We start from the raw sequence: 18,444 nt of genomic DNA, 5'->3' as shown, positions 1-18,444 counted from the left end.
TTAAAGCACTGCATTGGGGGAGGGATATATGACTTGACATCACAGCAGTAGACCATCACCTTGACCTTCTCGGGCAATGTGTCACCCTCTAAGTCCAAGATGAAGTCACCGATGGCAATCTGATTATCCCTCGGACCACGATGGACGTGGCAGATGAAATGAACACCTCGCTGCTCTAAATTGGCACACAGCTCATCATCAGACTGCAAAAGAATGTCCCTGTGGAATTTAATACCCTGGATCATATTTAAGCTCTAATGGGGTGTGATGGTAACAGAAACATCCCCCAACTTGTCACAAGCGAGTAATGCCTGTGACTGGGCACAGGATGCTGTTTTTATGAAGACTGATCCAGAGTGCATTTTATACAAGCCCTACACCTCCTCAAACTTGTCCTCCAAATGGTCCACAAAAAACTGAGGCTTCATGGGCATGAAAGATTCCCCATCAACTCTCATACATACGAGGTACTGGGGCAAATAAGCTTCACTGCCATCCTTAGCCTGGTGTTCCTCCCATGGTGTGGCCAAGGAGGGGAACAATTTGGGGTCATATTTCTTAGCACTGACGTTAGACTTTGCCTGCTTAGAGACTGCTGGTGGCGGACCACCAGCAAGAAATGATGTACTACACTTCACGGCACGTCATCCGCCCTGATGCCACGCACTCCGACCAGGGGCCCTCCCCATGGGCGCCACCCAGCCTCAGCAAGGGCCACCTGGCAGGATGGCCATTGCTGGGAGTCCTTATGCCCCAGGGAGATGGGCATCTACTCCATGGCATACGTGGGGAGTTAACGGCAGAGGCACCAGCAGAGTAATCCCTGTGTTGCCAGGGGGCTACAACCAACAGGGTACATGGTGGCCCCACCACAACAGACTGGCTACCATGCTGATATAAGGTGCTAAGAAGTCCGTGGTCATCGTCGGTGCAGAAAGCAACACTGCATGCTGCATGGTGGAAAACGCACCCAGGAAGGTGTCCTCACCCAAGACATGGAGAATGAATATGACTGCAATGCAAGAACAAGAAAGTGGGCTAAAGATCTGAATGCATGATGGACAAGATGCACCATGTAAGCCGCCCTTCCCGAATTGGCTCACTCTTCGGGAACATTTAGAAAGATGGAGGTCAAACCTGACAAAGGACCATCACATAAAGGCCGAAATGTGAGACACGTTTTAGCGCCTCTTACGACAGGCAGGAATACCTCAGGCCTTATCTAACCCCCGGACCTGTAGAGGAGCATGGAGGAGGCCCTGCCTGTGGATATTGAGGGTTCATGGTGCAGTCATCAACAAGTTGTGGCTCACATCGGCATCAATGACACCTGTCACTTGGATCCTGCGGCCACCCTCATTTCGTTCAGGTGGCTGGTAGAAGTCATGAATATTGCCAGCCACGCTTGCAGGGTGCATGCAAGCTCACAATTTGCAGTATCATGCACGTAACTGATTAGTGTCCTCTGGACTGAAGACTTGTGGAGGGTCCCAACCAGACACCTTGTCAATTTTGTAATGGTCTTGGCTGCAGATTTCTGGACTAGTATTATAAGATGGAGTATTGTAGTGCTCATTTTGATGTGTCAGGGTTTCACTACTCACAGAACCAGAGTACTTGTGGAGAGCACACGGAAGCTTTTTAAGCCGTGCGATAGTTTAAGCCTGATGAATGCTCACCAGTCAATAAGCAAAGAGTGAAATCATATCACTTACAAAGTCAGGACACTTCAGATGTCAAAATTTTAACAGTAAACTGCCAGAGCATTCATACCACAGTTCCTGAATTTACTGCCCTCCAGGAAAGCTCTTGTGCTCAAATTATACTTAGAACTGAGAACCGGACCCTGCCAGGGGCCACTGCCTTATTGAAGGCAATGATAATTCTGATACATTTTATGATGATCTTCAGAAAGATGTGAATACAATCAACAAGACAGACCATGTTGTCATCACTGGTGATTTTAATTCAAGAGTTGGAAATATATCTATACCAGGAATACTAGACTTGGAGAAAAGGCCCTTAATAATAATGATCATGAACTAAACCAATTTGCCTCCTCCAACAATTTTAAAATTACCAAAACATTTTGCAGAAAGAAATACAATCACAAGTTTAAGTGGAGTGTATGAGGATTAAGGTCTGTGATTGATTACATAGTAATTAATGAAAAAATGAAGAATCTTATGCAAGATATACGTGTTTGTAGAGGGAGTGACATAGGTAGTGACCACTTCCTTCTAGACAGTAAGATAAGGTTACTATCAAAGTGGAAGAAGACAAAAGAGCTACAAAAGAAGCAACAACAAGGGTGGTTTGAAGTCCATCTCCTGTTTCAATATAGTATTATGAAACTTTATCAGTACAGACTCCAAGAAAAGCTTGCTTCACTACCAGTCAAAATGGCCATAGATATAAAATCAAATAATATCAAAACCTGCATCACTGAAGCAGCCTCAGAAGCACTTGGTAAAAGGAAGAAAACAAATGGGAAAAAATGACTCAATTTGGAACACAGAAATTAAAGAAGCCAGTACAGAAAAAAATAGTTTATTTGAATTTTCTGCTGACAAAAGCATCAGAAACCTGGGAAACATACAAAACAAAAAGGAATGCTGTGAAACAAAGAGAGTGAAAAGCACACAAAGAGTCATGGGACTCATTCATAAGCGTCTTAGAACACAATGTACATGGCAGACAGCAATGTGCCTACAAGGTCATGAAAGCCCTCAACAAGGAAGAAAAGTATGGCAGCTCACTGAACATTGGCTAAATCATTATACAGATTTGTGGTGTGCACAGATGGCCGAAGATAGTACTTGACAAAGTATGCACAATGAAACAGTGGATCCAATTACTATGGATGAACTACAACAGCATTTGAAAGGCATGAAAAACAGTAAATCTATTTGAACAGATGGAACAAATGCAGAGCTAATTAAATATGGAGGACTACTGCTAGATAAAAAGACTTTCAATTAATAAATGAATGTTGGTCGAATTGCAAGATCCCGGACCCTTCGTAAACAGCATAAGTGATCTCTCTTTCAAAAAAAGGGAAACATTATAACTGTAAAAATATCATGGCATAAGTCTTCTAAACACTGGCTACAAACTATACACAAAGATCAATAACTGCATGAAGAATATTACAGAAGAATATTTCTGAAGAACAAAACAGATCTAGACGACGACGTTCAGGCGCAGACAATGTGTTTGTAATTAAAAACATCATCGAAAAACACAGAGAACTTAAAATAGAAACCCATACGGCCTTCATCGACCTTGAGAACATCTTTGACCATGTGAGCCGCGATAGCCTACGGAAGATTATATTTGAACGTAGGTATCCCAATTGCCTAATAGAGGTGGTGACAGCTATTTACAAAACTACACGCATTGTAATAAACACAAGTAGAAATTGATTGGAAGAAATAATTATTAACCAACATGGCTGGCTGGCTCCGAGCACCATGGGACTTAACATCTATGGTCATCAGTCCCCTAGAACTTAGAACTACTTAAACCTAACTAACCTAAGGACAGCACACAACACCCAGCCATCACGAGGCAGAGAAAATCCCTGACCCCGCCGGGAATCGAACCCGGGAACCCGGGCGTGGGAAGCGAGAACGCTACCGCACGACCACGAGATGCGGGCTAACCAACATGTTTGATAAGGATGTTGACTAGTGGAAATGTAATGTAAACAAAGGAATTAAGATAACAAATGAGAAATACCTGACTGTACTTTTCTTTGATGATGTCATTATTATTATTATTATTATTATTATTATTATTATTATTATTCAAAAGAATGAAAATGACCTCCAAAGATCAGTGTACCAGCTGAACAAAATTTGTAAGAAGTACAACCTTAAAATTTCTAGTAACAAAATAAAAATAATGGCAATTGTTTTGGATAATTCAGTTTTAGAACAAGCGTCTCACATCTCTTATTTAGGCTGGGCTGTAAGTTTTGATTTTCACCCTGATACTGAAAATAAAATACATGATTTCCAAGCTGTAGGTGGTACCATTAGTAGAACATTAAATATTTTCGGCATGAATGAAAAAACTCAAAAATTTTGTGGAGATTGGAATCACAGGTTCATGGAGGTGATTTGGAAAGGTAGTCTCATGAAGTAGTTCTAAATACATTTTCCAAAACCTTTCTAGAGCAGCTAGTTTGACACACCATACAAAGGAAATATCCTACACGTTGCAACTACCAACAGGACTGGCCTTATCAACAGTGTCAGTACAGAGACAGGGATTAGTGAACATAATATCACAGCAATGATGGTTATCAAAGTTAACAAATCCATCAAGAAGGCAAGGAGAACTTTTATGTATGAAAGAGAGTAGATTGGATTAATGCAGAAAAGACCCACCACTGTTTATTAATGAAATTCAGAAAACACTGAGGATTCACAGATTGCTAGACTCCTGGTTCAAAAAAAGAAATGTGGAAACATGATAGGCAAAAGTTAGTAGAAATTCGTGCATCTGAAGGGGGGGTGGGGGGGGGGGGGGGGGGGGGAGGTTGATAAAAAAGATTGTTGTGCAAAATATATAACTACCAGTGTTATAATTTAACATAAGGAGTTGCTGAGTACCCAAGAATCCTACTACATAGAATCAGTGAGTGGGTTGAAAGCTTCTATCAAGGCACTTGTCAACCAGTCTGATGTAGCAACAGAAAACAGCAAAAGGAAAGCTTAAATTAAAACTTCCGCAAAAACACACATCCCTGGCATTAAGACACAACTAAATGAGTTGAAAACAAATAAGCCACCAGGTCCAAATGGGATCCATATTCGGTTTTACAGAGAGTCCACTGGCCCCTCAGTTAGCTTTCATTTACTGCAAATCTATTGCCAAGCACAAAGTCCTATGCAACTAGTAAAAAGCACGAGCGACTCCTTTATGTATGAAAGATATAAGGATGGACCTGAAAAATTACAGACCAATATCCTTACCATCAGTTTGCTGTAGAGTTCTTGAACATATTGTAAGTTTGAATACAATAAATTTCCTCAAAACAGCAAAGCTGTCCACAAATCAGCACATGTTTAGAAAGCATCACTCATGTGAAACGCAGCTTCCCTTCTCTCATGTAATAGAATGTAAGGCATGAATGAAGAGCAACAGGTAGATTTCATATTCCTAGTTCCAGAAATTGTTTTGACACTGTGCTCACTGCAGACTACCAACCAAAGTCCAAGTATAGGGAATAAGTTCCCATACATGTGAGCGGTTCCGAGACTTATTAAGTAATAGAAGCCAGTACATTGTCCTGGACGACAAGTGTTCATCAGAGACAATGGCATCTTTAGTAGTACCCAAGGGAAGTGTGATAGGAACGCTCTTGTTCTTTATATACATATACAGAGAGGGTGAGCAGCAACTGTAACTGTTTCCTGGTGATTCTGTAACGTACAGGAAAACGTTGTTGCTGAGTGACTACAGAAGGATACAGGACAACTCTTGACAGAATACCTATTTGGTGTGATGAATGACAACTTGCTTTAAATGCAGAAAATTGAAAGTTAATGCATATGAGTAGGAAAATTAATCATATAATGTTTGAACAAAGTATTAGTAATGAGTCCCTTAACACAGCCATGTTGAGTAACACCGCAAAGTGACATGAAATTGAACGAGCACATTACGTCAGTAGTAGCAAAGGTGAATAGTCAACTGTGGTTTATTGGGAGATATCTAGCAAAATGTAGCTCATCTACAAAGAAAACAGCATACAGAACACTGATACAATGCATTCTTGAGTATTGCTCAAATGTATGGGATCCCCACCATGTCAGCTTAAAGGAATACATTGAATCAATTCAGAGATGTGCTACAGCATTTGTCACCAGTAAGTTTGATCACACACGAATATTGCAGAGAAGCTTCATGAACTCAAATGGGAATCCCTGGAGTGAACAACACTTTTCAAGAAACACTTTTGAGACAATTTAGAGAATAGGCATTTGCAGTTGACTGTTGTATAATTACACGGCCACTAATGTACATTGTTTGTAAGGACCACAAAGACAAAAGAAATTAGGGCATACAGAGGAACATTGACGGTCTTTTTTCCTCACTCCATTTGTGAGTGGAAAGGGGATGACTAGTGGTCATGCACTATATCGTGACTTGTGGAGTATGTATGTATGTAGATTTTACTCTCTTTATTTCTTTCTCTCTGATAAATATAACTTTTTATTGTGCTGAGTAGTAGTAGCAGCAGCACGAAGGAGATCTGTTACCCCTTACAAGACAGAGTTGACAGAAAAATCTACTATCAGCAAAATTATAAAATATGAGCATCTCCTGCAAGTACGCAAAGAAGTCGGAATTGCCTGAGTAACAGATAGATTATATAATCCTCACATGCATGGCAACATCTTCTCAAAAGACTATCCTTCAATCCCAGCTGTCACTATCTGATCACCACCTCAAACCCACCTTATCACAAGCTCAGCTCATGTGACCACCCACACTTAAGCTATTTCTTCAGCTTTTTTTTTTCTCATTCATCATACTTTGATCAATTTTTAAATAAAGTTCCAAGTATATTGATGTGCTACAGCTTTGCTGGGGTGACGAACTGTTCCTGTGTCAACCAGCAGTACAACAAAATAGAGGGAAGGGGTCAGCAGCCTGAAATCCAGTCACCACTGAGCAAAATGGAATATTCAGAGCACAGGGACTAAGAGAAAGATGCCAGCCAGCACTTCTGAAAGCTGAAGTTGTGAAATCTTACAGCTATGCACAGCTTCTGGAGGATCTGACTGAACAAGAAAACCAGGGCAAATGAGGTCATCGCCGCCCAAAGGCAACAAATAGCCAACCCATCGTGCTACGAGTTTCGGAGTGGGAACACTGGAATTAGAGAAACACTAACCAACCAGCTCTCTCTCTCTCTCTCTCTCTCTCTCTCTCTCTCTCTCTCTCTCTCACTCACACACACACACACACACACACACACACACACACACACACACACACACACACACACACACACACACCCCAGACCACCCCCTCCCCTCCCCTCCCCTCCCCTCCCCTCCCCTCCCCTCCCCTCCCCTCCCCTCCCCTCCCCTCCCCTCCCCTCCCCTCCCCTCCCCTCCCCTCCCCACCCATCCCATCCCCCCTCCCCCCAAAAAATCAAATCCTCGTCATCAGATATGCCGTGCAATGTAATCTATGCCAGCTGGAGACTAGGAACACTGACACTTGCATGCTGTGCATCCATGGCCACCTATGACATTGATTCTAACAACTTTCTCTCTAGCAGTGGTCCTCATCAGTGTGGGATCCGTACCAGATCGGTCTGACGGAGGAGATAGAGAAGATCCAAAGAAGAGCGGCGCGTTTTGTCACGGGGTTATTTGGTAACCGTGATAGCGTTACGGAGATGTTTAATAAACTCAAGTGGCAGACTCTGCAAGAGAGGCACTCTGCATCGCGGTGTAGCTTGCTCGCCAGGTTTTGAGAGGGTGCGTTTCTGGATGAGGTATCGAATATATTGCTTCCCTCTACTTATACCTCCCGAGGAGATCACGAATGTAAAATTAGAGAGATTAGAGCGCGCACGGAGGCTTTCAGACAGTCATTCTTCCCGCGAACCATACGCGACTGGAACAGGAAAGGGAGGTAATGACAGTGGCACGTAAAGTGCCCTCCGCCACACACCGTTGGGTGGCTTGCGGAGTATCAATGTAGATGTAGATGTAGATGTAGATGTAGATGTAACTGACAAGAATAGAGGCCTATCATAAACAGGGATGTTTACCAATGGTTTTATCCAGTTTTGTTATCAGCTGATCCACACACCAGCGTAGGGTTCACGCTTCGACCCTACAATATACTGTAGGGGGCAATTGCATTTATATGCTGTACTTCACAAAAGAAAAAAGACAAAAACTGCATGATGACCATCTGGAACAGGATGATGATTTTGTTTCAACAAAAGAATTTCCTATGTTTCTACAAGTTTAAATTCACATTTTTCCTGAATCAGTTTTTGTTATATGTAGAATTTAGTTTTACTTTACTGTCCTCAATTTTTTTTGGTTTCATGGCATTTATTACTGATTATTCAAAGTTCGGCTAGGAATTTCAGTTTTATCATCAGTACTGTAAGTCCTAAGTTATTAGCTCCAGCCATCCAGGAAATTCCACTGTTACTACAGTCAGCCATGCTGTTTCAACATGCGATAATCTCAATATGATAAATTCTTGCAAAAAAACACTTCAAACTGTTATCCTTGGAATATAATATCAACAAACTTTGATAGCAACAACAATGCATCTTATTTCAATCGGGACACTATGCACTGCTGGCTTGAAGCATGTTATTGCGGTGTCAGCATAGTTTCACTTTGCACTTAAATTAGTAAAAGAGTGCTGAGACCTTATTAGTCAAGGCTGCTCTATAAAACATACATTCAAATATTGATTTCTTTAAATAAATACAAAAACATCACCCTTGGTTTTATGTGACTGACAAAATTCATGGCTATGTGACAAATTCTCCTGCACACACTGTCACATTCACAACCCCATAACGGTAAATGCTTCTGGAGCCATAGAACTCAACAGTCAATAATAAACTATCAGCAAATATACCAGAGGTAACTGTAATCAAGCAACAAACACTATAATTCAGTGCCCTTCTTTATCTTTCCTTATGCGACTCCATAACTGATTACTTTGGAAGACAAATCTCAGAGTGATTTCTAGCAAACTGACTCCAACAATTCTTTTCATCAGTATACAGTTCAGTTACCCCTGGAGACTTTCACAATTCCCACAGATTTCCCCTATCACTTCAAGAAAATTGATTTTCCTGTGAATTCCCAGCTTCCCAGGTGTTCTGGATAAGTAGCCTCCCTGTGTAACCCATGTGTCTCACCAGCAAGGTATATGTGTTGCATTGATATAGCACAGTCCTTCATTCACCATTAAGAGGGCAGGCTTGTGAACTCCATTACAAAATGTAGCAATGCTATCACATTCACTTGATATAATTGGAAAAAATATTTCAGTTTCTAAATGACAAAAAAAAAACAACAGAATTTCCATAAATAAGTACTCCAGAGTAGCAAAAAATTAGTATTTTTTAATGTAAAAGACAGAAGTCAAACATCTATTTTCTAATTATTAGATTTAGCATGGTGCAAGTAACTAAATTACGTACTTACCTATTTGTCAAGCGCTTTTCATCAAATGTCAATTTGCCTGGCTGTTTATATAGCAAGAAACAGTAACGATGCAGGCCTGACAAAAGTAAAGCATTTTATTACAGATTCAATTCACAAAGGACTCAATTTAAAATTTCAATACAAAAACATTAACTAGTAAGTACAACTGGTAAGGGTACTAAAAATCTAATTCCTTTTTTTTATCTGCAATAATTGTTCTCATATGCTCTGAATAATAAGCAATCTAGAAAGAGTAAATGCCCGAACAAGCACACATGTGCGCTTGCATGCTTTTCCATCTTAAGTTCTACCATTCCTCCTTTCATTACTTGTATTCCATCCACAAATTCATATCATATCATATCAATGTTTTTAAGTGTACATAAACCGTGAGGCACACATTAAAAAAACTCAAAGAAACAATGGGCAGCAAGAAATTCAGTTCCCTTGAAATAGTGTGCTGTACAGTGCATCAGTGGTTCTGCAGACTCCCAAGGATTACTGTGGAGTTGTACTGAGAATGGGAGAAATGATATCAAAAAGTTATGGAACAATGTGTCACATATGCACAATACATATTTCACAAAATATTTACTGTTTACATTTGAATCACTGCCACATATGTTGATCTGAATTTCTTGCACATTTTCAAAAGGATATCAGAATTATGGATGGCATATTACTCACCTGCAAATATACATCAAATTTCATTCAGGAAACAACAGGTCTGCAATAGTACTTATACAAACACAACTAAGTTCTACTAATTTGTGGATGCACATTTAATAATTTCTTGGAATCTATATTAAAATGTACTCAGCCTGTCTCTGTTAATAACCCAATTAAAATCAATGTTTAAGTAATCATCATTTTACCTCTTTGTAAAGTACTCTGGAGAACTCTTGCAACACAAGGGCATCCAGCTTAGGCCAACTAAACATAAAGGAGGCCTTTAAAATGGTTGTAACAACACTAACATAAGTTGTTATATTTTATGTGAGTTTTTCCAGAGTTCCTTTTTCTGTTTAGTCATTGCTGTGAATGCAAGTAAGTAGCATGCCACATACCTCACACCTAAGACATTATAATACTTCACAGCTAAGAGATTGTAATACTTCAGACATCTGTAAGCGAATTCTCTCATTATACGAAGCATTCATTTCATATTTAAAGAACAACTGGTAACCAAACTGATCACAAACAGTGAAATCATTGCATCACAATCACTTACAGTAAAGAAAACTGATTACTCAGGCACTTAATATTCTATTCACCTTATCTGTGATGAAGTTTGGTTTGTGGGGCGCTCAACTGCATAGTCACCAGAGCCTGTACAAAGTCCCAATTTTTACACAGTCCAATTGTATTTTATACAATCCAACCTCGCCACTGTCACAAATGATGATGATGATGATAAGACGAGTACAACACAAACACCCACTCTCCAGGCAGAGAAAATCCTCAGCTCAGCCAGGAATCGAACTCGGGACCCCCGTGATCCAGAGGCAGCAACACTAGCCACTAGACCACTAGCTGCAGACGCACCTTATCTATGCTCATTATTTTGACTTCAAGCACAATGGTCCTGTAAAAAAAATTTTATTTGATAGGCTGCCTCACCTGTATTGATCGTTGATCCCCCCCCGCAAACTAGGGTCATGGTATGTACTCAGTTGCTACAAGCTTATGTATGTATGTATGTATGATAATCGTACCTCTAGTATCAGATTGTAGCCTCTCAGACAAAAGTCATTGTTCTATCACTTGGCACTTGGTGATACAATTTTGCCTGATGGAAGAAGGGATATTTGTGTCCAAACATGTGATCACCCATCAGAAAGGCAGAATGGTAAGGTGATGAGTGTTCTATGTTGCAGTCCTAGATGTTGTTGAACTTGAAGTGGCCCAGTCAATAATTTTAAATGCTTGTAGAAAGGAGAAAATTACTTCTCTTTCTGCTGAATCTATTATGGAACTGTTTGTATGTGTGACAGTAGCAGTAACACAGATGCTGATGGTGACAGCAGGACCAACACTATGCAAGAAATGTTAAATAAGAAGTATAGTTGGAAAGTTCTGGTACAATTTAAATGATTTTAGGATTAAAGAAGACCACTCACCTCTTGCCTATGTTAAGCACGTGCTACAGCAATCCCAACCAATGTGGTTTTTTTGACATCTCGTAGCACTTCGCAGTCTGACTGCATCGCACACTATTCTATGAACCACCATCCACCGATCACAGTTACAATGCTCTTCTAACAATTAACTATATTTCATCTCCAAATCCACCCATCCTCCTCACACATTGCTCCCATTCCTTCTTCTTTCCCATGCATCATAACTTACACACCATCAAATATCCTCAAGATTAAAGAACAACCCCGTAACCCTCCTTTTGTCCTTTTCATTCCCCAAACCCACACTCTTATCCAGTTCCCTTTACAAAAATCTAACACTTTCATTTGTCCCATTTCGCACATCATTTCTCATTTTCCTAGCACCATCCTTACCCAACTGGACCACTGCTCCATCAATCTGCATCAGTTCAGAATAGTATCCCTATTCCTAGCTTAAATCCAGTCCCACATCCTGTTCCTCAACTGTTACCTAAGCCATAGAATAAAGCCCCCACCCACCCTGCCCCCTTAACAGAGTAACCATAAAGATCCCACTCCTCCTCCCACAATGAGCTCCAATTTTCAGAGTCTGCTAGTTCTTATCTCCATAAACTTGATACTGCAGAAAAACATATGCATGACCCAGGGGTCTCTGAAAACCTCTGTTCCCTGCACAAGATACTGTTACTGTGCAATCCTAACTACATACATCACATCTCCAAAATTTAAACCCTTGCCCTCCAATACCCGGAGGAGTATTTCAAACACAACCTCCATAAATTGTCTAATCTGTTGGCATCCTTCTCCCACCTCAGACCACCACCGTCCATTAACATCTACCCTAATCACAATGAACCTCACTTCCCCTCCCCTCCACATCATCTCTCATAACACTAAGACCCTACCTAGTTGACTTTTTCAGTTTGTCACATCCTTTAAAACACCGTAACAACACTCCATGAAAAGCCAGAACCCAAACACACCCCATTACTGTCAACCTTTTCACCAAAATCTTCAGTCCCACACAAGTTTCAATCCTATCCAAAGGTCTCACCTTCAGCCCCATTCCCAATAGCCACTGATGCTTCACTCTAGACAATTATTAAGCTCCTACTGAAAGAATTTCCATTCCTATTGACCAACACCCCCAATCAATTGCCAAAAACCTTGTCTCTAACCTTGTCTCTCTCAGCAAAGATACTGAACATTTCCTTAGCTGACACTCCACCATCCCCACTCCTTTACTTCGTGGATCACTACTCATCACTGCTGATGCCACCTCCCTACACACCAATATCTAATTTCCATGGGCTTGCCACTGTTGATCACTACCATTAAACCCCCTCTCTCAAGTCTTAAAACTCCAAACCCACTACCTCATACATCATGAATGTTGCCAACTATATCATAATACACAACTAATATTTCTTTGAGGAGAATTATGATCATAAATCTATGGAACAGCCATCTGCAACTGCACGGCACCCTCCTATGTCACAATTTTATGAGTCATCTGGGGCAAATATTCATAGCCCCCCCCCCCCCCCCCAAATCCTTTGCCTGGTTCAGGTTCACTGATGGCATTTTCATGATCTGGACTCAGAGCCAAGACACCCTATCCTCATTCCTCCACAACCATAACATCTCTCCCCTATCCACTTCAGTTGGTTGTCAAAACAATATGCTATCTTCCTGGACATTACGACCTTTTTTTTTTGCCCAAAACTTTTAGTTTCCAAAATATTTTAACCTCACCCCTTAAATGTTTTCTATTAGCTGGATTTTCTCAGCAGGATGACCAACCACATCGACCAGTGCAACAAATTTTAATACTGGGAATGTTAGGGTTTGCAGCTTTCGGTCAGTGTAAAAGTTCTTCAGGACAGTACAACAACAAAACTAAATACCAGTTGCTTTTTAGGATGTGTTAGTTATTCTAAAGAATGTTTTCCCTTTCTTTCAATCCAGGCACAGTCTATGATGTTACTGAACACAACACAATAAAATTCCTAGTGGTCCTCATCCGCCATCAGTAGTCCATCAAAATCTTGCATTAATTTAAGACACCTTTCAACAGAGACGTTAACAGCCTTTAGCTCCTTAATTTCTTATCGTCTACATATGAAGTTCTGGTTGTCTATGAAGAAGGGCATTTTTGAATAAAATTAGTGTCCATAATCTTCAGGCAAGAGCACACATCAATGATTTGCTTGACACAAAGTCGGCTAATGTTTCCTTTGAAATAAAGATATGATTGAATTAGGGGTTGTAAATTAACAAATAAAAATTAATAATAAATGCTGTTCAGAATAATAATAAACTTTACCGTATCACGGTCCATCAAGTTCACCACAAAAACAGAAATAATAACTTTTAAATTTGTAGGTTCTCTCTGTCCAAATTTGCTTTAACTTTGGTTTGTACATCTACTTCATCATCACAAGAGGCAGCTCTCAATTCATTTTTATTTTCAATGGACAGTTCAAGTTGTGATCTTAGAAGAAACATTTTAAGCAATAAATTGCTCTTGTCATCCATCTTGCCCAATTCATTGCTGGGGGAGGGTATAATTACAGTCCCCCCCAAAAAAGGTCTTTTCTCAGAAACATTCCACACAGCTCTATGGGTCCACTGTATTACCTCTCACTCTCAGTTAATCTAGTTCACTTTCAAGAAAGTGTAAGATGTCCTTAATTTCTGACTCATTAAGGAACAAATCCAAAATCTTTTTGCCAATGTAAAAATTACTAACACTGAATTTTTCCATTTTTCTCTCAGATGTTTAAAAACTGGTATGTCAGCATTACTTCTTATACCATAGTACTTTATATTCAAATACATTTTTTAAAATAAGTTCTCTGACCACAATCTATTGGTTATGAACTGTAGATTAAAACTGAAGAAACTGCAAAAAGGTGGGAATTTAAGGAGATGGGACCGGGATAAACTGACTAAACCAGAGGTTGTGCTGAGTTTTAGGTAGAGCATAAGGGAACAATTGACAGGAATGGGGCAAAGAAATACAGTAGAAGAAGAATGGGTAGCTCTGAGGGATGAAGTAGTGAAGGCAGCAGAGGATCAAGTAGGTAAAAAGACGAGGGCTAGTAGAAATCCTTGGTTAACAGGAGAAATATTGAATTTAATTGATGAAAGAAGAAAATATAAAAATGCAGTAAATGAAGCAAGCAAAAAGGAATACAAATGTCTCAAAAATGAGATCGACAGGAAGTGCAAAATGGCTAAGCAGGCATGGCTAGAGGACAAATGTAAGGATGTAGAGACTTATCTCACTAGGGGTAAGATAGATACTGCCTACAGGAAAATTAAAGAGACCTTTGGAGAAAAGAGAGGCAATTGTATAAATATCAAGAGCTCAGATGGAAACCCAGTTCTAAGCAAAGAAGGGAAAGCAGAAAGGTGGAAGGAGTATATAGAGGGTCCATACAAGGGCGATGTACTTGAGGACAATATTATGGAAATGGAAGAGGATGAAGATGAAATGGGAGATACGATACTGTGTGAAGAGTTTGACAGAGCACTGAAAGACCTCAGTCGAAACAAGGCCCCGGGAGTAGACAACATTCCATTGTAACTACTGACGGTCTTGGGAGAGCCAGTCCTGATAAAACTCTACCATCTAGTGAGCAAGATGTATGAGACAGGCAAAATACCGTCAGACTTCAAGAAGAATATAATAATTCCAATCCCACAGAAAGCAGGTGTCGACAGATGTGAAAATTACCGAACTATCAGTTTAATAAGTCACAGCTGCAAAATACTAATGCGAATTCTTTACAGACGAATGGAAAAACTTGTAGAAGCCGACCTCGGGGAAGATCAGTTTGGATTCCATAGAAATGTTGGAACATGTGAGGCAATACTGACCCTACGACTTATCTTAGAAGAAAGATTAAGGAAAGGCAAACCTACATTTCTAGCATTTGTAGACCTAGAGAAAGCTTTTGACAATGTTGACTGGAACACTCTCTTTCACATTTTAAAGGTGGCAGGGGTAAAATACGGGGAGCGAAAGGCTATTTACAATTTGCACAGAAACCAGATGGCAGGTATAAGAGTCGAGGGGCATGAAAGGGAAGCAGTGGTTGGGAAGGGAGTGAGACAGGGTTGTAGCCTCTCACCAATGTTATTCAATCTGTATATTGAGCATGCAGTAAAGGAAACAAAAGAAAAATTTGGAGTAGGTATTAAAATCCAGGGAGAAGAAATAAAAACTTTGAGGTTTGCCGATGACATTGTAATTCTGTCAGAGACGGCAAAGGACTTAGAAGAGCAGTTGAACGGAATGGATAGTGTCTTGAAAGGAGGATATAAGATGAACATCAACAAAAGCAAATTGAGGATAATGGAATGTAGTCGAATTAAGTCGGGTGATGCTGAGGAAATTAGATTAGGAAATGAGACACTTAAAGTAGTAAAGGAGTTTTGCTATTTGGGGAGCTAAATAACTGATGATGGTCGAAGTAGAGAGGATGTAAAATGTAGACTGGCAATGGCAAGGAAAGCATTTCTCAAGAAGAGAAATTTGTTAACATCGAGTATAGATGTAAATGTCAGGAAGTCGTTTCTGAAAGTATTTGTATGGAGTGTAGCCACGTATGGAAGTGAAACATGGACGATAAATAGTTTGGACAAGAAGAGAATAGAAGCTTTCGAAATGTGGTGCTACAGAAGAATGTTGAAGATTAAGTGGGTAGATCATGTAACTAATGAGGAGGTATTGAATAGGATTGGGGAGAAGAGAAGTTTGTGGCACAACTTCACTAGAAGAAGGGATCAGTTGGTAGGACATGTTCTGAGGCATCAAGGGATCACGAATTTAGCATTGGAGGGCAGCGTGGAGGGTAAAAATCGTAGAGGGAGACCAAGAGATGGATACAGTAAGAAGATTCAGAAGGATGTAGGCTGCAGTAGGTACTGGGAGATGAAGGAGCTTGCACAGGATAGAGTAGCATGGAGAGCTGCATCAAACCAGTCTCAGGACTGAAGACCACAACAACAACAAAATAAATTTATACATGTGCTGGAGGCATGGGAAATATAACTTCCTCTCCTCTTTGTGTTCACGTAAGATGCATGCCCCATTAGAACGGCCAGAGTATGAGGCAGCTGTGTTGCAGCAGAGATTTTGTGCATTGTTGTCAATATCCCAGTATTTTAATGCATTCTGAACAGTGTTCACTTCCTCTTTACCAGAACTATTCCACAATCCCAATAAGCTGTTCACTGTCCTCAAATGTAAAAATGACTGGAAGATTTTCTTCTTTGGGCCCCTAACATTCAATGCTGGCAACAGTTTACCATCCCAATGAACAGTATGAACTGCAGGGATGTCATTCTTGATGGCTGACTTTATTGTTTCAGAGCATTCTCCTCCCGCCTTCTGTCTGATTCTATGAAGAGGTGATTTTTTTACAGAGCTCTTCAGTATTGTGACCAAGTGCCTCTACTATTGCCTGAAGAATATACACACAATGCTTTACATTCAGATGCCATCTGGCAACCACTAATTTTTAGTAATAAATCTTTGCTCAGAACTACATTCTAAAAACTCACCACCAATGTCAATTTCATGTGAACTTGTAAATTCCTTATCTGGTTCTTCAGATGATGAAGAAGGAAGTACAGCTGAAGATGTAGAAGTAGATTCTGTACACTTTTGTTTCCCTTCCCTTTCTCTTCTTCCAATTTAATCTGCCTCACTCTTTCTTCTTTATTCATAAGTATATAGTCTACTTCTGTAAGGTAGCCTTTACACCCTGGCTTTTTCTGTCGAAGTAAATAAATTGTGCAAATTATTTATGAACTTCTTCACAGACTTATATACACCTTGACAATTTTTTTGTGAGTTTTGCAATTTTCTCCACTCCAAATATAGCTTAGGAACATTGTGTGAACAATGCTGAATAACTCTAGTCAGCATTCTTCCTTTATTCCAAAATATAATGCACTCCAAACCATAAGATTAATGCTTTCACTAATGGTTTATTTTTTCTTCCTGTAGGTCATAAAATAATACATCCAACACTTCTCTATTTAATTGTAGTCTGTGTGAGTTATTTGGTGTTTTACATTTCCTTGGCACTGTGTAATTAATGTAACATCTTAGACAGCAGCTGGAAAACATGTGCGAGACAACTGGTAACAAATAAACAACTGGCTGCACTACACACGCACATACTAACAATCTGAGGTGATGTCAGTGTGACATCTGCAAACATTCACACTCAAGTCAGCATGGGTTACAGTGCTTTTATCGTGATAAAATTTTGTCTACATATTTTATAGTACTTCACACAATGTGACCTCTGTCTTTCTCATGGCTCCACCCACATTCTTTGCTTATTAAAACCACTAACCACCAACAGTACCTACTTTCGACAGCTATCATCCCTTCCACACCAAAAAATCCCTCCCATACAGCTTGTCCATCCCACAAATGCCGTATCTGCAGTGACAAGAATCCCTTGAGCAGTATTCTGAAGGGATCACGAGGGCCTTCACAGACAGGCACTATCCCCAAACCTAGTCCATAAATTGATTTCCCACACCACATCCCTACACACCTCCTACGTCACTTAATACAACCCAGATTGGAACAACTGATCCACATCCTTCTTCGAAGCATTTATTATCCATCATCATGAAATGAGGGACATCCTACCCAAGACCCTTCCCAGCCAACCTAAAGTAGTAATACATCATCCACCCAACTTACACAACATCCTAACCGATCCCTATGCCACTCCCACCCCCAACCCCTGCCTTGCGAAAGACCAAAGTGCAATACCTGCCCAATCCACCCACCAAGCACTTCCTACTACAGTCTTGTCACAGGCTTCTCCGACCCCATCAAAGGCAAGGCCACCTGTGAAAGCAGCGATGCCATATACCAACTTTGCTGCAATCACTGCACAGGTTTTAATGTCAATGTGATAACAAACCACCTATCCACTAGAATAAATGGCCACCACCATCCTCTGGCCAAGAACAAAAGTTGGCCACCAAGTGGCACAACCGGAGCTAAGCTCAGCATGCTCGATTTCAATGGCTGCTTCACGACTCAGGCCATCAGTATCCTTCCCACCGCCACC

The 18,444-nt window shown here is 40.4% G+C and overlaps 1 protein-coding gene across 3 annotated transcripts in view; it reads right to left on the bottom strand.

Moving 5' to 3' along the window:
• The window catches only part of LOC124612886 (protein D3-like), a 71,491-nt gene that overhangs the window by 12,971 nt on the left and 40,076 nt on the right, over positions 1 to 18,444 (bottom strand). For all 3 annotated transcript variants that reach the window (XM_047141335.1, XM_047141336.1, XM_047141337.1), the window contains exon 5: positions 9,213 to 9,288. In XM_047141335.1, the coding sequence (XP_046997291.1) occupies positions 9,213 to 9,288 (76 nt within the window). The remainder of the gene's footprint in view (positions 1 to 9,212; positions 9,289 to 18,444) is intronic.

This window comes from Schistocerca americana, chromosome 4 (genome assembly GCF_021461395.2).
Source record: "Schistocerca americana isolate TAMUIC-IGC-003095 chromosome 4, iqSchAmer2.1, whole genome shotgun sequence".
NCBI classification, from domain to species: Eukaryota; Metazoa; Arthropoda; class Insecta; order Orthoptera; family Acrididae; genus Schistocerca; species Schistocerca americana.
The sequence above is the reverse complement of the archived record's forward strand: the minus strand, read 5'-3'. Positions and strand labels throughout refer to the sequence as shown.